The sequence below is a fragment of the Lampetra planeri genome, chromosome 44 (assembly GCF_965212315.1).
Source record: "Lampetra planeri chromosome 44, kcLamPlan1.2.h2, whole genome shotgun sequence".
NCBI classification, from domain to species: domain Eukaryota; kingdom Metazoa; phylum Chordata; class Hyperoartia; order Petromyzontiformes; family Petromyzontidae; genus Lampetra; species Lampetra planeri.
This window is the reverse complement of record NC_136150.1, coordinates 6,029,679-6,056,144: the sequence shown is the minus strand read 5'-3', so window position 1 is coordinate 6,056,144 and position 26,466 is coordinate 6,029,679. Positions and strand designations below refer to the sequence as shown.

Genomic DNA, 26,466 nt, shown 5'->3' with positions numbered 1-26,466 from the left:
AGCCGCGTCGATGCGGTCAGTTGATTAGACGTTTCGGCACACAACGACGGAGGGATGCGTCTGTGCGCTCATGGTTTGGTGGCAACCTGCGTTGTAATTGGTGGCTTTCTGCTTGGAGTGTGATAATTGCGACATGGTTTACACTCGCTAATGGGCAATTCAATGAGGGGGGTACATTTACGGGGAGATGCAAAACCCACAACATGCAATGCAATTTTGGTATTAGGGAGCGTCTTGATCTCGACCACTACACAGAACAGTGGAACACAGGCCGTCTGGAAAAGGAGACCGATTGTTTTTATTGCAGCAAAAGAGACGCGGGCACCTTCGATGAGCACGGTTTGGCTACGTGCAATGTGAAAGAAGTTCAGCACGCATGAATAGGCTTTTACCCTTTCTGGCAATACAACAGTGGGTGTTAAGATGTTCAAACACCAAATAGATACCTTTTGCAAAAATAAAGTCTGCATTAACCACACGTACTTGTGGTGAACATGCAAACAGAATGCTCTGATAATATATGGCATTGTCTTTGCAACTGATTGGCCTGCATCAGAGACGGCCCTCGTTATGACCTAGTCTCACCAGTGTCAGACCAGAGAACGCCAACAAGGTGAACAGGACACAGACAAGGCATGTTTCAGAGCGTTTATAGCTTGGGGTGAGCAGCTGCGTCATGTGGTTAATGCAGACTTGATTCGTTGCAAAAAGGTCTCTATTTGGTGTTTGAACGTCTTAAAACGTGTTTTATTGCTAGAAAGGGTAAAAACCACCTCTTCTTATGTTTCCTACTGGCAAAAAAAGGCCGCATGATACGAAGCGGAACATTTTCCGCACAACTCAATTGTTTTCCACCGTTAGCCAAGGTAACAAAAGTCACAGTTGAAGCGTTCTCTTGCAGAGGTGGTAAAATACGAATGCCCCGATTTTCAACCGTTCCGTGTTCGTTTTTTTTTATTTTTGCTATAAAAAAGACGTAATGTTCTCGCGCGTGCGTTTACGGGCGCGGAAAAAAATAACGACGCGAAATTGGATGAAATCCCATTGCCAATAGATTGTCTGCGTGGCCTTTCGTCGCAACAGCTAAACACCTGCAGACTGTCGCGCGGAGTGGCGCTACTTCATTAAATGTTCGCATTTTTTTTAAGCGCACACTCCGAGCGTACCCTTCTTTGCTCCATCATTTTAAAGCGTAAAGTTTAATGAGCCAGCGGGGAGAATGAAAGCCGCTGTTGCTTAATGCTCTTTTTATTTTTTTTACAATAGGTGTTCCAATGTAAACGGTTCTTTGCCAGGAGGGTCAGCTCTCGAGAGCTTACGCTGATGAAAAATGTAATCGCGCTGTGCACAGATACTCTCAGGCCAATTAATTAGCGCAAAAAATCTTATCGGAGTGTCTGAAAGTGTACTCCTGATTTCATGTATGCAACAAAAGTAAAAAATTGGGGTTATCTTCGTGATTTTAGCTTCATAAACTATTGGGGCTGACAGTAAAACCTCAGAGCTAGGCTGACGAATCCAGAATGTTGGGGTAAGCCGGAAAAACAATCGACTAAATAAATTATCTAAAACATCTCCCCCCGCTCCCTCTGTCCTCTTGCGTAAGTTCTTCCTACCCTCATCTTCCCCTCCCCACATGAAAATACAATGTAGCCCGCTCAGTACAATGGACCCCACTCACTGCTCTACATGTGTGGGGCAGTGAGCCTAGTCGCCTCCCTCATCCAAACCCAGGAGGCACAAAGTTCATGATAAAGTTTTTTTTTGGGGGGGTTAGATCGCTTAAATATAAATGTGTCATTAAACCGGCCACCACCTGACGGACAATTAGAAAGGTTTGTCGTACGTAAAGAAAACGTGTGTGTTCGTTACTATTTCAGTCCTCAGTTCAAGACCTATTTCTGCATGCCCTCCCCGCATCACAGTTTGTGCTCTGTACCGGGCTCTTTTTCAAATGTAATAAACACGTAAGAATAGGTTTTAGCCATTCTGGCAATAAAACAGGTGTTAAGAAACGCTGGTTGCCTTTTGGCGTCCAATGGTCTAACACTGTTTGAGACTAGGCTCTAAAGAAAGCTGTCTCTGGTGTGGCCCAATCAGTTTCAAAGACAATGCCATATATTATGAGAGCATGCTTTTTGTTTGCATGTTGACCGCAAGTACGTGCGGGTAATGCAGACAGGATTCCTTCAAAATGTTTCTGTTTGGTGTTTTAAACATCTTAACGCAGCTGTTTTATTGCCAGAAAGGGTCAAACCTATTTTTATATTTTGATCCTGGCAAGAAAGATCCCATATAATAAACACGTGTTGTTTTTGTACGTTTCTTTATAACAATTCAGCCGGAATACTATTCACGCGATAATTAAGCTGGGCGTGGTAGGAGATGACCTGCATGTGTGCCCTAGCAATTCCAAAGCAATGTACACATACTGTGCTCATCTGTTGTGTAGTGCCGTAGATGGCCCACGCTTACCGGCAGTGGTAGATCTACGATCCCACACAACGCCACCCCTCGATGGGCAAAGGGGCATAAAAGGGGACCTCCCCAGCCGATCGGGACCAGTCGCAGCTCAAGACCCAAGACCAGCCAGCTTAGGACCCTGGACCCGCTCGCCCCGCTTGTCCTTGTAAGGGCCGGGACGCTGTGCGGGCCAGTGGTGGGACTCTGGGACTCCCAGCTCTACGTCCTTGTAAGGGCGAGTTCCGAGGAAGCCAGAGTCTAGACCCGCACCTTGGCTGGGTCGGGTCAGGTAGCCTCCCCTAGGGTAGTTGTAGCCGGAGGACCCGAGAGCGTAGCCAGTGTCAGGCACGCTAGGAGGAGGCTGTGTCCCTCGGCTGTGACAGTGTATCAGGACTGTTGGAGTGGTGTATTGTAATAAAGAAGTTGCATCTACTAAGTGTTTCTGGAACCCATTACAGTTGTATAGAATGTGGTGAACCTGTGCGCTTGAACACGATGCTCATGCACCGCGCGCTCGCTCGCTCACTCAATCGCCCTATCTCAATTTTGAACGATATATTGAACAACAAAAACTAAATAAAATCTTGAATCAGCCCTTTCGCCTTTCATTCACGGTGATGGTAAGGGACTCGAATTAGAATTTCGGGTATTTTCTGTTTAAAGTGTACATATAAAATTGCCAATATTTCGTTTTGTGTTATTTAGCATTAATAACACGTGTAAGGTATTATAGGTAAATGTAAATACACCTTTGTAATTGTGCATTAATTGTTTGGAGTTGGAGACTGCCTATTACACCATGGTGCCTGATGGGAATTACATATTTAAAAAAAGTTTTTCTAATGAGCAATTTTTCTATTGGAATATGAATAGTTACCTAACGGCTAAGCTATTGAGTCACAGACACAAACCTTTTAATATTCAGAGTGGTAACTGGAAAAGATCTGCCCTACATTTCGATTGGCTTTGAGAGGTTTCACTGTATGTCGGTCTTACGGGTGTCATTGTAATCACGCTGTGCTTATGGAATTATGACATGTGAATACTAAAATGCTTGGAGTTGAGATATTGAGACATTGTAAAAATATGGAAAGGCTATTCAAGAAAACACAAACCTTGCTGAATGTCTCATGAGTGTGCGCTATAATTGGTTTGGTATGCTCGTCGTAATGTTTTTAGCTTTCTGATGTAATGTTTTTTTTTAACTTCATGTTATTGTATTAAAATGTTTTTATTTCACCCTCCCGAAGTTTGTTTGACAGATTTGAAGTTCGGGGAAGGCAGGACATCAAGCCCGACATGAACCCTGGACAGGTCGGTTTGAATTACGTGACTTGGAATTCGTTTTAATTCGTTTTTTGACGACATGCTGAACTCACCGCACTTCGTTGCTCAGCCTCCAATGGGAACCTGGTGCGGCGTGTAGTAAACATCGCCACTCGGGAGACAAAGACGGCCGGGCGTGGTGCTGGCAACCCACACTCCTTGGTTGCCATGTTGCCCATCATGGGTGCTCGCTAGACAGCACTTGCCAAACCTCAATATGATAAGGCTGCACTTTGGCTAGAATCTCTCTTTGCTGCAGCAAATCTGGCTGTGACGGTCCCACCTGATGACGGAGACTTGTGTTGCCTCCGAAACGTCGTGTTTTTTATTTTATTTTTTTATTTTATTAATTTTAATTTCATTTTTTTACCTACGTGACTTTACCGAAAGAACTAAGAGTATGAATCCTTGCAGTCACGAAAGCTTCAAATCTAGAATTAGAATCTCTCCATTTCAACTGAGTGATATTCTACTCATTACAACATCCTAAAACTTAAAAATCACACGTCCATTTTACTTTGAGTTGCGGTTTTAAACGCATGCTTTCGTGTTTTTTTTTCAAATTACATGTTTATATTAGATTGCACAACATTCAGGGTTTCACTTTTTTCGTGAAACGATCGTATCGGAATGAATGTATATCCATTAAGTGCTAAAATCTTTTTCGATATGTTGGCATCAAATGAGAAAAAAAAACGCTCGCTAACAATTCAATTTCTACAAATAAGTGAAGTGCAAAAAATGAATTATCTGCCTGAGATGAGAACATACTTTTATTTGGCATTTAATATGTTGTATAACACTACAAATATACCTATATATATCTCACTCAGAGAATCTAGTATAGCGCAATGGGGAACTAATCGTATATCATCGTGTCCATATTTTCCAATAACTGGAAATGTTTCACCACACCAGGGAAATTGGTCCGATGTTAGGATGAGAGACCAGGTAAAGATTTTAGTTTAGCTGTCATCACAACGTGTTGCCCTGGCCAGCCAATATCAAACACCGTCCTCAAGTGGTGTAATTGCAAGAGAGCTGACGTCCACGATCAGCAGGGTACGAGTTCAAATCCCAGTCAGTGGGTTGACGCGGCTCATATTTCCTCTGGAAATGATCAAGTGAGGCTCTCCCCTTTGTGTGAGGCCAACATTTGTTCACACATGGAGAGACTGCCGGCCAACCGGGGCGGCCGCGGTCGTGGCGGTTGTGCCTGTAATCCAGCACCGTGGAGGCAGCAGCGAGGGTTGGTGGTTCACCGCACGCAAATGTGCGAGCCGCCCTTCCCGTCGGCGTCGAGTAGCAAGCCGCAGTAGCCTGGATCACCAGGAGAAGGCGGTACAGGAAATGTATACCCCACCTGTTCCATCCTTGTAGGATAGAGAACTTGTCAACTCGCGTGCATGGGTGTTCTCTGAATACTCCGGCTTCCTCCCACTCATGATAAACAGTCATTAATTGGCCGAGAACAACTTCATATGTAGAGGACCACAGAGCTTGGGGGGGGTGGAGGTGGGGGGAGTTTTGGCACTGGCTCTCTGCCTGGCTGTCTTTCCCGCTCGTCTGGTTCCTTGGACATAGGAGTCGTTTGGTCACTCTCTTTTAGAGTTTGCTCACGCCCTTCGAGTGTAAAACCAACCCTTGCTCACACTTTTCGAGAGTGAGCAAACGGTGTGCGGCGCACTACGAGTCGACATTATTATATTTTATCCGGAAAGGGTAAAACCTATGCTTGTTATTTCATACTTTGATAAAAGGTCCCATTTCGATATCGTCTCCCGTCATAAATTATCAAGAGGACGTGGAATCTCGCCGGCAACCCTCTGTCCGTGGCGCCGACGACGACGGACGCGACGACTCGACTTGACGCCAACGCACGCGCGCGCTGAAGCGCCATGTTTTCACGCAGCAGCGCGCACGTGCCGTCGCTCGGCGCCGAATCGATCGTGGCGTGCGTTTCGTGCTGGCTCGCTCGCTCGGAAAATTGACTGCAGGGTGATAAAACTCCCGAACGTGCGTCCGGTGTCCCGTGCGCCGGTGTGCAGGAAGCAGAGTACTACTCTGTAGACCTGGAAAAGGGCCTCAAGGGATTCGGGTTCAGCCTGCGAGGTGGCCACGAGTACAACATGGATCTCTTTATCCTGAGGTTGGCCGAGGACGGCCCGGCCATACGCACCGGCAAGCTGAGGGTAAGGTCACGTAAATCGGGAGTAAATTATTGCCGCCTTCGGGATGTGCCCCGTGTTGTTTGGGAATGGCATGCGACGTTCTGAATTCAATTCGAGAACCGAGTTGAGTGTTCTCCAAGCGCGTGGGAGCGAAATGCCGGACGTCGTGCCGAACAACGTGCTTGCGTGGCTCTTCCTTAACCGATGTCAGGAAGCCACTGGAGCTTACCCACCTTTAAATCTAAAAAAAAAAAATCTTGATAAACGCTTATTGACGTGTCGGGTCAACGCAGGTCGGCGACCAGATCATCGAGATCGACGGGGAGAGCACCAAGGACATGACACACGCCCGCGCCATCGAGCTCATCAAGAACAGCAGCGGCCGCGTGCATCTCTTTCTCAAGCGGGGCACGGGCCTCGTGCCCGACTACGGTGGGGGTACGTTCCGTTGTTCTCTCAAACTTCGTTCCACTGCCATCCCCACACCCCGCACCAAACCGCGTTCGTCTCCGGCACATCATGGCGGCCATTGCCTGAACGTCCACGTTTCTTTGTTGTGCTGTGTCCCCTCGTTAAGCCGCGGTGGCAAGATGTCATCTCCCTCGCCTGGTATGCAGGAGGTCGTGGGTTCGATCCGGACCCATTGCCTGCGCGTCACGTTTCCTGCACGTTACGTTCCCTCATGTCCCCCTTGTTAACAACAAACTATAAACTTGATGCAGCTAATCTGGCTGTGACGGTCCCACCTGATGACGGAGACTTGTGTTGCCTCCGAAACGTCGTGATTTTTATTGTTTTATTTTAATTTAATTTTTTACCTACGTGACTTTACCGAAAGAACTAAGAGTATATATGTGGAGATCTCACCTCCGATGAGCATGATTGGCTACGTACGGCGCGAAAGAAGTTCAACATACACAAGGTTGTGTGGATTGTGGGGAAAAAAACGTGACGTGGATCAGCGCATACCTCGAACCGGATGACGACCGAATTCCTACAAATGAGCGCTCGTTCTTTTTACATTATGAGTATTTACAGTGAACTGAGCTGACCTCTCAACCGTTATTCAAATTCACAAGCATCCAACAGCAAGTTACGACCCCAGCCAGGAATTAAATTCTCTACCAGTAAATAGTCCTGGGAATAACGCCGGGAGGTGGCCGAACAATTACCGAGATTGGTGCGCATGTCAGAGCACAGAGCCGGCACCACAGGGAGCCTCTGCCCTCGCCTAGGAGCGTGGGGCTTGCGTGTGCGTACGCTCAACTTATTTCTACACCGTACGTAGCCCAGGGTTAATTCTAGATTTGAAGTTTTCGTGACTGCAAGGATCCATCCTACTCTTTGGTCCTTTCGGTAAAGTCACGGAGGTGAAAATAAAAAAATAAAAAGAACTAAAAAAAAAATGTGTACCTACGTGACTTTACCTAAAGAACCATAGAGTATAGCCCAGTGTTCTTCACAAATTTTCAGGGGGAGCGGGGGGGGGCGGGTACTTTCGCCGACAAGACAACATCAGTGTGAGGGCCCGCCACCGATCTGAGACCATTGGGGGTTTGGCAGCACGATGATGATGACGATGGGGGATGTTTTCACATTTGAGTTTTGTCGGAGGCCGCACCTCAGGGGCCACACATGGGCCGCCAGTGGCACGCGGGCCTTGCAATGACGAGCGCTGAGCTTAACAAAGGGCTTGCATCTTCTTGGTTCTTTCGGTAAAGTCACGTAGAAGGAAAATAATAATTAATAAAAATAAAACATAATAAAATAATTCTCACGACGTTTCGGGCACAACGCAAGCAGCCGTCTTCAGGTGGAGAACAGGTCTGTCGAGAAGTCAGACTCTGCCTTCTGAAGACGGCTGCTTGCGTTGTGGCCGAAACGTCGTGAGAATTATTTTATTATGTTTTATTTTTATTATTTTATTATTTTCCTTCTACGTGACTTTACCGAAAGAACCAAGAAGATGAATCCCTGCAGTCACAAAAGCTTTAAATCGAAACTTAAAGGGCTTGCACTTGCATGAACAAGTGTGATTACCTTAGCCCAGTCACCAACTTGGTATTATTGTTAATTCAGTTGAGAGGGGTGCTGATGTGTGGTGGACAGCAAGGGGTTATGGAGAAATGAGAAGCAGTTATTTAAAGCGTTTCACTGCCATTCCCCAATGCAATACACGGAATTGTCAGTGCGTAGTGGCAACTGCTGTGCACTCATACATCACTGCTTGCCTTCATATGTCAGTGGTGCAATGTAATATGTGACTGATGAAAAAATGTAAAATATATATTGAACAAGTTTTGTCATATCACAGATTATAACTGATCACCCTTGTATGAGATATTCATGGCCTTGCCTCTTCATACATATCTTGGTTTCATTTCACCTTCGAACTCTTTTCCGCGTTCACTGCTGCTATATAATAACATCTTTATAAATACATCTACTGCCATTTCCCCAAATGTCTCTCCAATGCAGGATGCAGGAGGAGAGTTGACATAGTCTCCGAGTGCCTGCAGTAGCCATCATCATTGCTCTCTACTCATCGCTTCTGTTTGAAAATAAGATCAATTCCGTTGTTTACATGTCGCATAATTAAACCCTTACTGCTGAAGCTCATTTTACTCGAGCTGGTTGACCGTTGATGCAATGCTAAAGATGCATTGGGGGGGTAGAGGTGGCGGTGTAACGGTTAGCGTTGCTGCATGACGAACCCGGTGTATGTATGTCTGTTCAACTTCTTTCGCACCGTACGAAGCCACCCTTGGCCTTGAGTACACGGCTGACATCAGTGACGAGCATTCCTGGACCCCCTCCACCCCCCTCGCCAAAGCATGCTCAAGTATGATCAAACAACCCCGTGGAGAGGCTTTCATTCGGCAGTGGGCTGCCAAAGAGGCTGTAAATAAAGATGGGATCTACACACGCAACAATACGCCTCCGGTTCATTGGAATGCATCTTAGACGTCCACCTCCGAGCATCCGAGTTCAATTCCCAGCCATGGTTGACTCAGCCAGACCACCGTCACCTCTCTGTGGTTGGTGAACTGATCACCGCCTAGAATTTTAATATTTGCCATAGAAATTTTTACATTACAGTGTATTCGCAACTACCTCGGATCTGTCAAGAGAGCACACGATACTTTTTGTTAGAAAGCCATCCGATTTTCTCTTTTTATGCGATGTTTTTGGGGAAATGCCACTTTTTTTTTATCAAACAAAAATAAATATATATAATGATCATTGTAAACAAAAATGGTTCGTAAAGACTGTGGTCCACCGTAGTATTGACAATAATCGTTAAACGTAATGTTTATTTTTTTTTACGGAAGCCACGAAAATACCACATGATTGCGTAACATCTCTGGGATGAAACTTTAGCCCAGCAGGTGCAAATTGAATATTCTGTCTCCGCACCTGGTCTGGTCTTGGCTCGCAAAACAATGCCCGTTGCGTGGTTCGGGCTTGTTGTCATTTTATCCCGCAGAAAGTGTTTTACTTTATTTTTATCGATGACTCGACACCGACATCTGGTTTATGGCCAGCGAATCAAAACAACGAAGCAATCTCTGGGGTACCGCAGGGCCTTAAGAAGATAACAGTACAACAGGCCAGTTCATTTTTTTTGTTAGACAGCGTGTGACAATTTTTATAATGGTGTTCCGAAAGTCTCTTGTCGCGTGTCGTGTTCTTGTGTTGAAGTGGTTTTTTTCATGCATTTATATTCATTTATCCGTGGTGTATTTATAATAATTTCGTGCAGTAGTGAAGGAGTGAAATGCACGGTGGTGGTGGTGATAGGTGGTGGTGGTGTTTATATTACTCTGAACATAGCAGCTGTATAAAACCTATTGGGTTTTTTTCATACATTATTAATTTAGTCATTGTATTTATAATAATTTTGTGCAGTATTGAAGGAGTCAAATGCACGGTGGAAGTGGTGTTATTTTACTCTGAACATAGCAGCTGTGTAAATCGATAAAAAAATGTTTGTTCTTTCGGTAAAGTCACGTGACTTTACCGAAAGAACCAACGAGTGTGGATTCCTGCAGTCATGAAAGCTTCAAATCAAGATTGAATGTTTGTTTTGTTGCGGCGAACGTGACGATACACGCTCGTGCCTGCAGGGGTCACGTGAACCTGTTACGTGCAATACATGCACATGTTCTTGGTTCTTTCGGTAAAGTCACGTAGAATGGAAATAATAAAATAATAAAAATTAAAATTATAAAATTTTATTATTTCCATTCTACGTGACTTTACCGGTAAAGTCACGTAGAATGGAAATAATAAAATAATAAAAATAAGAATTATAAAATTTTATTATTTTATTATTTCCATTCTACGTGACTTTACCGAAAGAACCAAGAAGATGAATCCTGCAGTCACGAAAGCTTTAAATCGAAACATGCACATGTATTAATTTAACTTGCTGCAGTTTATTTTCATAGTTCACTAAGCATTATTTAGCTTTTTTTTTAATTAACGAAAGATTTGGAAAAAAATGATATGGGGACTCGTCTACTTACGAACTTTCAGAGATATGAACAAACCTATCCGTCCGTATGTCGAGTTGCAGCTGTTCGCGATGCTATTGCCTGTTACAAGTTGATTTACGAAGAGAAGAAGAGAGCAACTGTGCAGACATCTCTTGGTAAGTTTTTCAAGAGAGTAGGAAACGTGACCACCAAAGGGAACTAGCATCTACATCTGAAAGAATATGAAGAACCAGTGGCATCTTCATCTGCAGAACATGAAGAACCAGTGGCATCTTCATCTGCAGAACATGAAGAACCAGCGGCATCTACATCTGCAGAAAGTGAAGAACCAGCGGCATCTACATCTGCAGAACATGAAGAACCAGCGGCATCTACATCTGCAGAACATGAAGAACCAGTGGCATCTACATCTGCAGAACATGAAGAACCAGTGGCATCTACATCTGCAGAAAGTGAAGAACCAGCGGCATCTACATCTGCAGAACATGAAGAACCAGCGGTATCTACATCTGCAGAACATGAAGAACCAGTGGCATCTACATCTGCAGAACATGAAGAACCAGTGGCATCTACATCTACAGAACATGAAGAACCAGTGGCATCTACATCTACAGAACATGAAGAACCAGTGGCATCTACATCTGCAGAACATGAAGAACCAGTGGCATCTACAACTACAGGAGATTATACAACGTTTAAAGCCATTCCCCATGTTTAGTGTACATGCTATACAACATGTTTGGAATCGACAGGAGTAAAGTTGGACTTACGAACAGACCTCTGGAACCTAACTCGTTCGTAAGTAGAGGAGGTCCCGATATTACACGTACTCGTATATGAGTATAATGTCATGGGGGGGGTAGTTTGACCATTCTTAACCACATTCGTCTGCACATTTGTGGAATGGGGGGGGGAGATGCCGTACTGTGCCTGATATCACTTCTCCACTGATGCCAGCCGTGACCCGGAATCAAACGTGGGTCGCCAGGTTCATAGTGCAGTTCGCTAACCCCTACACCCCCAACTCCACCCCCATTATACACTCTATCTACTAAAAACAACGACAACCGACATTCGCCACGAAGTAGCGGTGATGTCACCACGGCGCTTGTGCCCGGCTATGTGCACGTTAAGGCCACGTGAAGTGTCAAACGCCCGCTGGCAGGAGGTCACGGGGCAGACCCAGGTGCCGTAGGTCGGCTGTGTACTAAAAATACACACACACACTTGAATGGCCTAATTATGTTTTTACTTTAAACGCTTCCCTTGAGTACGCTACTTGGCGAATTTAAATCACTTTTGTGTAAACCCCTTTTTTCCACCCAATTGGGATCACTGTTCTTCTCAAACTGAAAGCTGAAATCAATTTCTTAAACATTTGAGCAAATTATGGAATAATTGCCAAAGCAGACGCAATTATACACTTACACGTTCTTCTAACGACCCAAATATTCCCTTTTGACTCGGGGACGGTTAGTGCAGTCATTTAGGAATTATGGTAAATTTTCTTGTATTTATTTATTATTTCACCAGCACACAATGACACCGGAAAATGTCACAGATATTTGTTTAACAGTCACACAATGAGACGGGCAGTCGGTTTTTTTTCTCTTCGTATTTTCCAAAAAAAAATTTCTTTCGAACCCAATTGGATCCTAATTCATGAACGTAAGACGTGAACATGAATGCACTCTAACCCACACGATGGTCAAGGTCGAGAGTTGGCCTCTAACAAAGCGGATATGAAAACAACTTCTGCCCTTTTGAGACGTAAATGAGTCTCGGGTGTTTCATGGCAGGATGGGATGATGACATGACCCAGCAGTCGTGGCAAACCCAACGATGAGAAGACAAAAAAATGAACTCGTCTGATTAAAGGCGCAGACTAAGATACGCGAGTTACGTTATTAAATGCGGTGCACCGAAGAATGGTTATGTACGACTATACTGTAAATGATTCAGTGTGTTCACAGATTTGGTTAACCTCATTATATCGGGATGGCTGCATGCACCGCCCCTCACACCCACATGTCATAACTACGTGTGGCCTAGAAGTTTTGTTCTGCTTTAGTTGACCAGACTAAGAGAGTTTGCTAAGTACTGACGTCTACAGACGAGAGGCTGGACTACAATTTCCACACGTCATCGACTAGGCTCCGACTAAAAATGAAAAACGTTAACGAAATGAACGTGCTCAGAAAGTTGTGACATGCAGCTGGAATCTTCGTAATAAAAAATAATAACATCTTGCCACGTATGTCGTTAACATTGTGGACTTGCAAAGAAAAAGGAAATTTTCAAAAGTGGCGGCGTTTTGGGCCAATGGCCCTTTTTCACAGCACACAACAGGCCGGAGAGGTAGAGTCTCTACCAACACTTTTTAATTTTCAAAGGCCGTGTCATTGACGAACGCGTTGGAATTCATGTTGTAATTTGGCCCCTGTGCACCACTACCAGCGCAGTGTCGCCAAATGACGTTGAATCGTCGTCGATGGCTTTACCTGAGCCGGGTTGAGGTGGAGATTTCTAGGCCATCCCTTTGGTGCAAGGAATTTCATACCAACAGGAAGTTGAGCCAACCCCGTGGCTGCTTTGCCCTTAGAGGCACTCATTGGTGTGAACATACCAGGCCTTGCCCTCGCTGCTGGGCATGCCTACGGGGACACCCACTAATTTATATTCACCCGTGAAAAATTGCTTTATCGCTCATCGGATTACTCCTGTATAAGTACATATTCCGATTTTGATTTACATTTGTCTTCAGGGTTCTTAAAGTAAAAAAAACTATGTTGTGCATTACTCATTTAATGGCTGGATACATCACATAGCTACTGTTCCAGCAATATTGCTCAGAAGAATTCCTCATTGTGATTCTTGAAATGTGTTGGCCATTTGCATCATTCCGATTGCTGTAAATCTTCATAGGTTGCGGTTGGTTTAGTTTCTTGGAAATGTACTTCCTTGTGATTTATAAAGGGTTGTGTTAGTGGGAAAAAGTAGTGTGACTGAATTTTTAAATAGTTATTCATTATTATCGGGAATTACATTGCCCAGGGTTAATGTTGTAAAAACAGTCATTTAGTTTGTGTTATAAGACCAAACTATAAATGTTTAATTAGCTCATAAGTTGTCTGGCAAAATTAAACTTGGGTGTGTTTTCCGCTCCTCCACCCACACGCAATTTAGCTTAAACAAAATCGGTTGAAAATTACTGTACAAACGATCGTTACCTTGCACCGATCTAATATTACACCTTTTAAAGGAAAAACAAATTTATCCGAAAATTAAAAGGTGTCGATTACGAAGAAGCACTTTTAAATGAAAGTTTTAAATGTAAGTTTAATCAGGTTGGTAGGTGCATTACATTATCTAAAAACGCTAAAGAAACAAATATCTAGAAAATACTCCTAAGATGTTGCTTAGAATTGCTTACAACGCATTGCTAATGCACTTTATTTGCAACAGAAATCAAACGTTACCCCCCTTAAGCAGTTGAGCCTTTTTATCGTGGTATTCACGATCTGGCCTTCGAAGCCAGAGTGTCTCTCTGTCCCAAATAGCATGGAGTCGTGCTCACTACTACTGGCGACCCTGAATCGGTGACGGAAATTCCACATTCCTATAACAGGAGCCAGTCTTTCCATGGAACAATCGCTGTTGACGTCACCACAAGGGGCTATTCATTCCATCAACCCCAGAGATATGATGGGCTGAGTAATCCCTCAACCGGAATTTGAACTCGCAGTGTCACCTGAGCTGGACAGTGTGGCATTATTGCTCAACGAGCATCATTATTTGTAAATAACGGACTTATCAAAAAATCAATCACTGGGTTTTGACAACTTATTTTAATATTAATCTGTATGCATTAACTCTGCATTGGTTTTTGGTGATAGTCCTGTTTTATGGGGTAGAATATTTACAAATATACGTCTGTTGGTACATTTTAATTGACACTTTTAGAACACTTCTAGTGTTTTCCACTGAGATTTGATCTAGATGTTTTGTTTAAAAACTAGAAACATTTGTGAGGAGGAATTGTAGCACAGCAGTTAGCGCACCGCAATGTGAACCCAGCCACCTGAGTTCGATTCCCAGCTACGGCTGATAACAGCGGCGCGAGTGCGATCTGAATCGTTCCTGGGCAACCCGCACTCACCAAGGGCACTACATTTTTTTATCAACTTATTAGACAATTTCAAACATTAGTTCTTAAATATTACGTAATAAAAATTTCAGTAAACTCCTCAGATCCGAAAATGTTTTTCACCGTATACGGTACAGTACTAATACCTGTGATAATATTTAAAACGATTGTTACATGGATTCTCACGTATTTATTTTCGAGCATTTCTATGCCATTATTATTATTAAGTGTTCACAAATGTCAAGTTCGTCTAGCCAGAAAATCTAAGTATTGAGACGGTATAGAAATAAAATCTAATTTCATTGCTCATCTTTCATACATTTACGTTAACACATTAGATATTCCTGTAAACAAATTCAAAGGATCATAAGCCAAAATGTGCATGAATATTATGGGGATATGTGTGGTCAGATGATTTTTACATATCGTTTGTTATATACATTATTATGTTCATATGTAAGCCTTAGGAATGGTTGTTTATATTATAAGGGTTTATTTTATAGATAGTATGATCAAAATATATATTCAGCTGGGATATTCTCGTCAAAGTTTTAGTGTAATTTTACTATTTTAACAGTGTGCACTAACACACGAAAGGCAAATATGGATTGTTATAAGAATGCAATATGTTTTAGTAATCATACCAAAAATAACATTAATTGCATTTATGACAAGTTCTCACTAACCACATGCTTTTTTATTTTTTTCAATGGATTCATTTCAGCCCTGCTAATACTTGAAGATGATTGTACAATAACATTTATAGTCACAGAAAACCTAACTAAACTATTTTTATTTTACCAGGTAAGGCCCAATTGAGAGATACAGCTCTTTTTCAAACACAACCTGACCACAAAGAATAGTTCAACGAAGTGGTTAATAATGTGGGAATGTATAGCGGCCAAACACTTTAAATGTATGATTCTAAATGTGGAGGGAAAAAACCGGAGGACCCGGACAAAAATCCACGCAACCACGAGAAGAGAGACACGCAAACTCCAAATGTACAGGCGTCGGGGTTGGGATCGAACCCACGACCTCCTGTATACCAGGCGAGGTAGTTAACATCTCCTAGCCACCGTGGTGATGATGAGAGAGACACGCAAACTCCAAATAAACAGGCGTCGGGGTTGGGATCGAACCCACGACCTCCTGTATACCAGGCGAGGTAGTTAACATCTCCTAGCCACCGTGGTAGCCATAGTGCAGTGTTATCCAGCCGGGTGGCTCTGGTAGAATGAACAACTGACAAGGTCGTCTATTTGAATTTGGGTTTCTGCCAGCTCCAAGTTAACCAAGTTTTCAAGGGTGGTGATGAGGGCTCGGCCTGGACACCAATGACTACACACACAAAAAATCCAATTATCTTTTTTTTGGGTTCTGAGAATAAGCCATCTGACGATTATATAACGAGGCACTTGGGAAAAGTGCCGAACCCCTTGTGTTGATTAGAAGTCACTATATTGGATCTCAGAAGTAGTTCTATGATATCCACTTCTGTGGGACTTCATGATCTGATGATTTATTTCACTGCGAGAGTTCTGACACGATTGTACAATCTGGATGAAATCGGAAAAATCTACATGTATACAGTTAAAAAAGGTTGACAGCTTTTTTGAGAATCGGCTAAGCCGATGCCATATGCATTTCAAATGACCACCAATTTATCTGGGCCACCGTTGAAGACCAGCAACCACCCTATTCTGATGTGAGCATGGAGGCACTTTGACTTGAATAATGCCGCAATGAATAAACACAGGTTGGGCATTGATGGGAGCCTAGCATACTAACGCAGCCTTTCTTTGCCTCTTGTTTCTTGTGCTGCTGCAACAAATGCCCCTTGCTGGGCCATGGCCCAGGATTGGCCCCCTATTACTACCCCTCCTTGTGTCGCAACAACAACGGGCCAACATCGGCCTATTTCTACCTGATGGGGCGGCCAAAAGAGCTGGTTCGTAAATGCACTCTGGCGTGGCACCTTCTTACAGCTGCACTCCAGCGCTCCCAGATCGAGATTGGTCACGGTTCAGATATATAGCGGAGGCCAGGCCAAATTAAAACGCTGGGGAGGGGGGGGGGGGAGAAAGTGTTATATTGCAGAAAGGGGGTTTTAAATGGAACCCCCACCAACCCAACCTAAAAAAAAATTGCATCCACTTTATAACTGCATTTAGTGCAATTTTTCTTATGATGCACTGGAAATATTTGACTTGTTTAAAAAAAAAAAACTTGGGGAGAAAAGTGTATATTTTACAGGTGGGATGGGTGTCTTATGTGGCTAATGCCCCTGGGAGAGAGAAGAGCACTGAGCCGGGAGCACAACTGGAAGCCTCGGTCCTCATCTGGGTTTCAGCCACCCATGATTAAACCAAGGTCTCATAACGCAGTCCAGTAATATTGGTACGGTGGTCTCAGCCCGTACAACTTCACAAAAATCCCTCCTGTGAAATTGTAATTTTTTTCTAAATTTGATGTATTGCATCTCCTTCGAGTACATTCTAGTTGTCATGAAACGAATATACTTAACAGGTTGTGGAGGGAAAGGACTGTCCAGGTACTGGATGGGAGAGGGCTGTTAAAGGGACTCCACAATCCAACCTGTGGTGACGTCTTCCAATAGTCATTCCCTGACGCAACGGGATGTTTTAACCGGTCGCGCGAGCTCCGAATAAATTTTTATTCGGCTCATGACACAACCCCGATAAAGCATGATTGGTATATAATTGCTGTCATGTCAACATTTTTTTTTAATAAATGTGTTAAATGAAATGTAGGACAACCGTTTGATCAATATTGATTTCCAACTAATTATTCAGGAACAGCCAATTCCACAGAAATAAGTTTCACGACAAATATGAGCCATTGATATGGGACGCAGAAAGGTTACCTTTTGATCTGGGAGGGCTGTCTTCATGATCGTTGCACGCTTTGTTTGCCATTTCACCACTGACGCTGAACTCTGAAATGTTTCGGGAGCGTGGCTCTCGTTGGAAGTTTTCTTTCGATGCTTGGTTCTAGTTGAGGATGCGTGCCGACAAAACACATCTCACCACCCAAGCATGCACGTGTGTGCCGACGTGCAGAGAAAGGCAATGGGGCTTGATTGCAATGTGACAACAATTTAGTCTGAAAACCGTGCGTCTGTTTGTCACTCTTTTATCGGTGTGCTTTTATTTTTATTCTTAGGTTTTTTAGGTAAAGTCACGTAGGTAAAAATTTAAATTAATAAAAGTAAAATAAAACAAATAAAAAAAATAAAAAAATTCACGACATTTCGGAAGCAACACAAGCCTCCGTCTTCAGGTGGAACCGTCACAGCCACGACAGCTGTATCAAGTAAATGAGAGATCACAAGAAATAAATTAATTTGTTTTATTTTACTTTTATTAATTTAAATTTTTTACCTACGTGACTTTACCGAAAAAACCTAAGAATATGAATCCTTGCAGTCACGAAAGCTTCAAATCTAGAATTAATGCTTTTATTTTCTGGAGACCAATTGTAAATTCCCACGACTCCCTCGAGATCTTGACACGGTATGAAAGAGAGACGTGCATTCAGTGGAGGCACTGCATGCTTCTGTATCTTTGGCACAAAAAAAAGCAGCGAAACATATGCCACTACTGAAATGTATTGCAGCATTTTATCAGTTTCGCACACCCAATGTAGACAAAATACGTTTCCACCGGACGCCAATTTATTTCCGCGGATCGCTATTGCTCGTCAACGGCTACGCACAAAAGCCGGTCGGTCTATTCGCGTATATCCTGGCCGTCCGTGCGCCCGCACGCATTTATTCTCCTATGCAAAGGGATCGGGTCGCTCGTTCTGCGCCCCAATGTCTCTGCCAGTGACGTCACGCGCACGGTGCCACTGCCTGTGACCCGGGGGCACCCTTTCTGGGGCGAGCGTGACCCTTACTTAAAATGACTCGGCGGGGGACGCAGATGGAACGGCGCGATTCAAAATCAGTCTTTGCTCCAATTTGTAAGTGATGAGAACACCCCCCCCCCCCCCCCATCATAACAAAGAATATTTGGCAGTCTCGCTCTCTGGCTGTTTTTTTTCTTGTTTTGGGGGGGAGAGGGGGCCGGTTTGCAGACATTACCATTGCATAGGACAGGGGTGGGGAACGTCCGGCTCACGGGCCGTATGAGGCCCGCGGAATCATTTGGAGTGGCCCTGCCAAGGCAACCGCAGGCGGGACTCGAAATTCACTCAATCTAGGAGCAAACCTGGAAAAGCAGTTGCGAGTAGCAGCAACATCATCAATAGCAGCAGCTAACATCACACGCCTCGCCAAAGAGAAGCAGTTACAACCATCGCATTAGGGGTGAGTTAATTAAAATGTTTGACCAAATATAACGGGCTAATTTTGAAGTTGATAATTTTGTATGGCCCGCGAATGATGTTAGAAATATCCAAATGGCCCTTGGCAGTTAAAAGGTTCCCCACCCCTGGCATAGGAGGTGCCGTGTCCATTTGTGGGCGTGATGGATGCAAATACCCATACAAGGCAACAGGTAAAGCGCCATTGGGTACTTGATGTTGTACGAATTGTCGAGAGTGCAATCGTATGTCCCCGATTAGCGTACCATTTACAAGAGGGAATGGGGCAGAGAATAGGAAGCAAATGAGAAGAAAACGATCAGTAAACGACACTGCAAATGAGAGATTAAATGAGAGGCGCGCAGCAATGCCTAACCCAGCCGTGCGTCCGACTGTTACGTGTTTGTGCACACCGAGGTCAAAGTGACGGGAAAACGAACTTACTAATCAAGGAGACTGCATGGCATGTGGCATTGCTTATAGATGCTCCGCGTGTTTTCAGGGTAATTATTTGCCCTCTGTAGAAAGAAAGAGCTCCCTATGACGCAACCGTGCTTGTTGATTGGTAGCGCTCTTTAACTGGGGTGTGTCTGGACATCTATGAAACTGTTGGACATCTGTGAAAGAGCTTTATAAGCTCATCGCTTTCCTCCATCAGAATCAGAATAAATATTCTGATTCTGATGTCTGCCAAATAAGAATTGCACGAACTTGAGTGATGGGTGTGAACATCTGAATCTAGGTAAAGTATGACGTTTAAAGACAGATTCGAATGGGCCACATTAATGGTGGGTAAAAAGTAATGAGAGTTCAAATCTCAACCACTCTCTGTAAACGATGGGTGGAAGCCATCACAATAGGAGAATATGTCGGCTGAAAGCTAAGACATTTAACAACACGCTGAGGTGTGCTACTCACACGGCAGGAAGGTACAATTCCCAGCATGCCTTGTAGGCGTGTCACGTGATTACATTTCATTACCATGTTTCCCTCGCTTTCACGCGGTGGTAGTAGTGGATGCGTTCCAAAACAAGGGAGCCCAAAGCGAAACCGCGCGGGGAAGGCAGCTGCTTGTTGAGTAGCCCCGCAGTGCACAATGTTGTCCCACGTCCCAGTGACGGACTGGCACAAAAAGGTCGGCCCGAGCATTTGTCCACACACCGACCCAAATTTAGACTATTTCCAAAAAAATTATTTTGTTTACTCTGACCACATTTGCAATTTCGCCAAACAGACCAGCCCACCGGCACTCGGATGGACTGCTCCACCAGGGCATTTGTTCACTGGACTGCAGGTCTATAGCCAGTCCGGGCCTGCCACGTCCGACCGCATAGCAGCGTGTATGAGTGAATTCAAGCAGAATAGTAGAGCGAATTTTGTGTAGTAATCGGTTAGCCGCATACACAGCGCGAAATCGCACACACCGCACCCGTCCAAAGTGAGGGAAAACCATTACAATTTTCTCAACCATGTCCAGACGACCAGCTCAAAAAAGCCCAATGCGTTTGGGGGGTTTGTTGTAACTGTATTGAGGGCAAAAGACGGTCTACTTGGGTCTCTGTTTCACCGCTGCCTGAATCAGGAGAGGCACCTTTTCAACCCGGTGTGTATGCGGCAAACTGACTATTCGAGGGCAATAAAAGTGATGGAGTCTTGTACTTGCATTTGTCTGCAGTAACTGTTACAGATGTTAAATCTTTACAATACAGTCATGGTGAGTGCACCACACTCTGATTCGAGAGATAGATAGTTAAACTTGTTTTAAATGTTATATTGTACACTTTCGATAAGGGCCACAATCGTATACTGATGTCAAGATATACGATTTTCCAAAGACTAGTTAAAGTTTATTTTTACATTTTCGTGATAAACAGTCGGCCTAACAATCTCTCAAGTGATTTATCTAGCAATTGTCCAATAGATAACATTATGGCTGCTGTATATCACGTGAAAAAAATGAAAATATAGTCACTTTCGCGAATACTTTGTTTTATTTAGCCAACGCAGCATTTAAATGGGGGAAAAGGATATTTTTTTTACCCAGTTTTCTCCAGAGTTGGCAGCAAGTTTCCATGTACACAAGCAAAATGGAACACAAGCCACATTTATCTTGCGAGGCATGAGAGCACACTCATCTTCCAGTGTAAACAATACATCGGCCTGCGGTTTTGATTTGAAGCCATGAATCTTGCAAGGCAGGTTATCTCTGCGCCGTACTCGGCATAAAATGGCACAAAAGGGCTTTTGTGCAGCTGCGAAAGCCATAAACGTCAGCAAAACTTCCACAGTGATGGGCAACTACACAAGGCAATCCTAACACAAAACTAATAACGGTTAGTTTTTCGCTTTCAGTTGTCAAGAGGGAATTTTTAATTGGTTAAAACACAGAATAAGTTTATTGACTTGTTTGAGTTGCAAAATATTTAAGCAATCTTTTTAAATACTGTAGCGTGTGACTTGTGATATTAAAATGTACAACGCAATCTCAAATTAACTGAAGTCTGGGGAAAAAATGTATGCCTGGATCTCTTGCAAATATGTTTTGATGTTACCACAACTGCGTTTGTTTGAAAACGCTGTTCACCTTGACTACAAAAGAGAACCTGAGGTTTTACGTAAAGTTTTCATGGCCACGTTACGGTGACAAAGGCACACTGATGCACAGCATGAAACAAGTGGCTTACTAACACAGCATTGACAAGAGCTATGGACATGTGATCTCTGTGTATTGTGGCCTCAATATCGAGTGGGGGGGTAGAGAGATCTTAAATGGGGGGGCCAGACGAAAAAGGATACGAAAGACTCTACATATAGACACGACATGCACGATATGGACTGAATTTCTTTCGATTTCAAGCTTTTGTGACTGCAGGGATTCATCTTCTTGGTTCTTTTGGTAATGTCACGTAGAAGGGAAATAATAAAAATAAAACATAATAAAATATTTTATTATGTTTTATTTTAAAAATATATATATTTCATTGTTTTCTTTTTATTTGTGTTAAACATAATGACATAAAAAAAATGTTTTATTTTTATTATTTTATTATTTCCCTTCTACGTGACTTTACCGAAAGAGCCAAGAAGATTAACTGAATTGATATTCAACAGAAAACAAAATATCTCGCCCTTGCGTGCTGTTTATTGTCAGTGTGGAAAAAAAACGGTCATTCGTGGGTCTTTTACCCGTAAAAATGTATGTAACGTATATATATATTTGTAATGTATATTATTTCCACAGCATTCGTTGCGAAGCAGAGTGTGTGAAGGGATGTCACATGTCCTCCCTGCGTGTGTGTGCCCGGCTGTGCCAAGTCTTCGATTTGTGTTATTCTACATTGGGCCCTTTTCATCGATAAAATCCTTATTGGAAAATCCGTACGAATTCACCATCCACATTGTCAAATCCAGGGAACCAAAAAGCGTCCATCTCATTGGCTTTTAGCAATGCCGAGAACAAGACTTGGAATAGGCGACAAAGGCCTTTGCCGTTGCAGCACCGCCAACGGTTTTTTTTTCAACCTTGTTTCCTCGCTTAACATCGTAAATGTTCCTTCAAAAAGTATCCTGAAGAAGGAGATTAGTTTCGATTTAAAGCTTTCGTGACTGCAGGGATTCATCTTCTTGGTTCTTTCGGTAAAGTCACGTAGAATGTAATGTATTTTATTATTAAAATAATAAAATTATTAGAATGGAAATAATAAAATAATAAAAAGAAAACATGATAAAATGTATATATTTAATTTTTAGTATTTTATTATTTCCGTTCTAATAATTTAATTATGTTTTATTTTTATTATTTTATTATTTCCATTCTACGTGACTTTACCGAAAGAACCAAGAAGGAGATTAGTGCTGGATACAGTCGCATTTTGCAAGTGTTACTTGTAACTTTGATCCTTCCCCCTGTATCAATAGTTCAATGTTAATGTTCCATTTTATTGAGGGACTACTGTATGGCGTTATCTTGGTGTGGTCTCTGCTGTGGTTGCTGTTGGCTTGCCCAATCTTGATGAATCAGAACTCTATCATTCATTTATTGATTATTATTATTTTATATTTAGTGACTTGCTTACCGTTTTCTCTATATTGCACCCCGGTCGTGTTTTTGCGTCGTTTGCCATTCTAACTCGCTGACCCCATGCCCCCCGTTCTGGACGTGCGTCACAAAGAGCTTCACAGCTCATCGGATTCCTCCGTCCAGTCTAAAACAAGCATTCTGACGATTTCCGATTCTGTTCTCCACGCAGACGGCGATGTCTGGCGAAGTCCCACCACCGGGGCTCCCTACGCGTCCGTTCCCGAAGTGAATTCAGCGATGCGCTAAAAGGGGGATCGGGGGGAACGAGCGACAGACAGTGACAACGCAACCGCCCGTCCGACGACGACGACGACCACGACACCACGACACTCCGCCAGCAGGGCCCGATACAACAAGGCCCGAAAGAGTTTTTGACATCTGCGTCTATCGCTCAAGCTTGCCCTAGAGTAGGAGGAAAAGAGAAGGAACAGGATGAAAACAGTATATATTGTACAAATAAAAACAAAGTAATTTATTGGTACAACAGGATTGTTTCAGGGAAGTCAGTTTCGGAGCCGATGTACGGTTTGCACAGACGTATCAGAAGAATCGTGATTTGCCGGAAATTGACCCGATTACCGTTGTGTTCACTGGCAAAAGTGGACGAGGAACGAGAAGAATCCGTCGAGATACACAGTGGAGAGAGATTTACGTAGAGGGGTGAGCAAATATATTTTTTCTTTACACTTTCCCTTGGGGCAAGATGGACCGGGGGGGGGGGGGGGGGACAATGTACATCACCGTCAAAAAACCGAGGGACGAGGAGAAAAAAAACCGACGCAAAGACTCCCGAACGAAGATGCTTCACGTCTTCGTTTTTAAGACGTGACTTTTTTTCAGTAGCCCGAGCTAATCTTTTACGTTCTTTTACCTTACCAGTGCCTGTGGCAGAGGGACAACACAACAACGAGAACTTGAATGAAACAAACTATAGAGGTCAACTCACTATACTGTCAAGTACACATTGCTGTTATATCTGGTTCGTCAGCTGGAATACATATCCCCGTCTTCAAGTGTGGCTATTGAACACCAGTAGCTGATAATTATAAAAAAAAACTCTAATTTCCTTGATCTGATAGGGGTTAAACATTGTTAGAACTGTCTCCTTTTGAAGGCTACAGTTTCTCAAAAAGATCTGGGTTCTCACCTGACCTTCGGTATTTTCAAATGTAAACACGTGCGAGGTTGTGTTTCCAACGCACCGTGGAGAATGAGTTTGCGTAGACGTGGAAATAAAGCATTAAAATGTATTAAAGTCGGTTAGGTCCATAATTGTGACCATATTTAGCATGTGGTACACATTACTGGCAGGGCGGGGGGGGGGGTAAAGGTTGTATATTTTTTAATCCTTCAACATCTCACTTTGAACATCGATGAGTACCACATCAGTGTTTTTTTTTTTCGAGGAGGCATGGAAAAACCTGCTGCTGGATTAATATTCGCATCTAATCTCTTCTGATAGTGTTGGACAATTTCACCTTTGGGGATGGGTCATTGTCATAATGGTTAAGCCAGCGTTACTAAAAAAAATGTAATGTAAATAGCAAATGCCTTTCGTTTGGTACGTTTACCACAAGCGATGTGATCATATTCATTACCTACGGGATTATTTTTCATATTGTTTCTTCGAGGAACAAATGATCCGATTGATGAAAATATTCGAAAGCGAGGTCATAATTTGTACACATTCTTGAAGTCTGTTCATGTTCGGTTGATTTTTTTGCACCGAAAAACCAGGGTTAAAACATGGGTTTTTTTGACACGTGACCGCAGTTACCAACACCTCATTATTGTTTGTGAGCTTGGTTAATTGCAATATGTCCGAGCGAGCTTGGCTATCGTTAAAAAAACTGTTTTGTCATACGTTGGATAACCCGTCCTATTTCATTTCACAGTGTGGGCTTTGCATTGTGGAGCTGCACATATTATCGTGCATTGTTTACCAATAGGCCAAGACCATTAACAAATCATTCGAATCACTGAAAAATCGTGAAGCATTTTGTTCACTCGTGTAGTCGTGGACGTAGCAGACACTTGACATTCTTAACCGGATTAAAATGTGCAAACAGTTATTTTGTGTAATAAAAATGTACAAACTTTTGTTTTAAGTTATAAAGTGGTTTTTCTTCACGAGTTATTGTCCCTGGTAATGTGATTGCCAAAATGTGAAATACAAACCCACTCCATGATCATCATCCATTGGCTGTGATTTGATCATAATTTAACATCAACAATCTAACATACATGTATTGTACTTTCGGAGGGCAGCATACGCACATTAGGCAATACTCTCTGTTGTCAGAAACGAGAGGTGTTGCAGTATTGAGTACAACATTGCAAGGCCGTAATTATAATATACATTGGGGGACACACATCCCCCCCCCCCCCCAATATTCAAATATGCTCAAAATGTCCCCCCAATATATTGCTATAAAATAGATTTCTGTTTATATGATTGTGGTTATGGTTGTACATTATTACTCCCTAATCTCTGGCATTACATACAATGAAACAAGAAAAGGTAAAAAAAAAGAAAAAACAGCAATGTAATACAATACACGATTAGACATTATTGTAAAAAAATAAATAAAAAGTACATCCTATGTGTTAGTGAATTCTTTTTTATTTTAGGCAGGAAATGGCAGGAAATTCGTTTTCAAATTTCAAAAAAAAATTCTGGGGGGGGAGGACCCCCAGACGCCCTTGGAAGATTTGGTCCTCCCCCAATGTTGACTCCATGGCTACAGCCTTGCAACATTGTGTCAAGCAGACGGCAAACACCGAAGCAATGTAGTCGACATCGCTGCAAATGATAGCGCTTGCCCCGCTGTACGTATGTTGAACTTATTTCGCACCAACCGTGCTAATCGGAGGGGCGGGGGGAAAGGACAACAAACCAAACACAAAAAGCAGTCCTCAAGAAATTAGTTTTCAATTCAGAAAATTCTACTTATCCCTCTGCCATGCCTGCCTTTCCAGCTTTCAGCACAGCACACGCCGGAATCGTATGCATCTCGTCCCCCGGAATGGCTGAAGCTAAGTGAAATAGTCATTAAAGCGGCTCGGAGCGGCAGGCAAGAACAACCACGGCCCGCCGTTCGCAAAGCACGTGGAGTTATCCATTCAGAAATTCTCAAACAACTTCGCGCAAACAAAAACAAAACTCGGCGCTCATTCACCGCTCCTTGCCCGCCGAAAAGTCTTGCGGTTACGCGAAAAGGGGCCTTTGGGCGATTGGGAAAGGAACACGTTTTGCTGTCGCGTCATATTGGACGTCAACGATGGAATCGTGAAGACATTGCTGCTTGTGTGTCAAGACGTTTATTTTTATTTTGGATCGTCCGATAAGTTTTTCGCAGTAACCATTCAGGCTCCAGTGATTCACATTGCAGTGTTGTATTTGTGGGGGGCGGGGTGGGGGACGGTGTAACCTCAAAACGAGTAACTCGC

The 26,466-nt window shown here is 43.2% G+C and overlaps 1 protein-coding gene across 1 annotated transcript in view; it reads left to right on the top strand.

Moving 5' to 3' along the window:
• The window catches only part of LOC144732883 (membrane-associated guanylate kinase, WW and PDZ domain-containing protein 1-like), a 315,269-nt gene extending 290,137 nt beyond the window's left edge, over window positions 1-25,132 (top strand). The window contains exons 20-23 of the mRNA XM_078614546.1: window positions 3,714-3,777; window positions 5,838-5,981; window positions 6,254-6,398; window positions 23,186-25,132. Of these exons, the coding sequence (XP_078470672.1) occupies window positions 3,714-3,777; window positions 5,838-5,981; window positions 6,254-6,398; window positions 23,186-23,262 (430 nt within the window). The 3' untranslated portion in view covers window positions 23,263-25,132. The remainder of the gene's footprint in view (window positions 1-3,713; window positions 3,778-5,837; window positions 5,982-6,253; window positions 6,399-23,185) is intronic.
• Window positions 25,133-26,466: the final 1,334 nt, after the last annotated feature.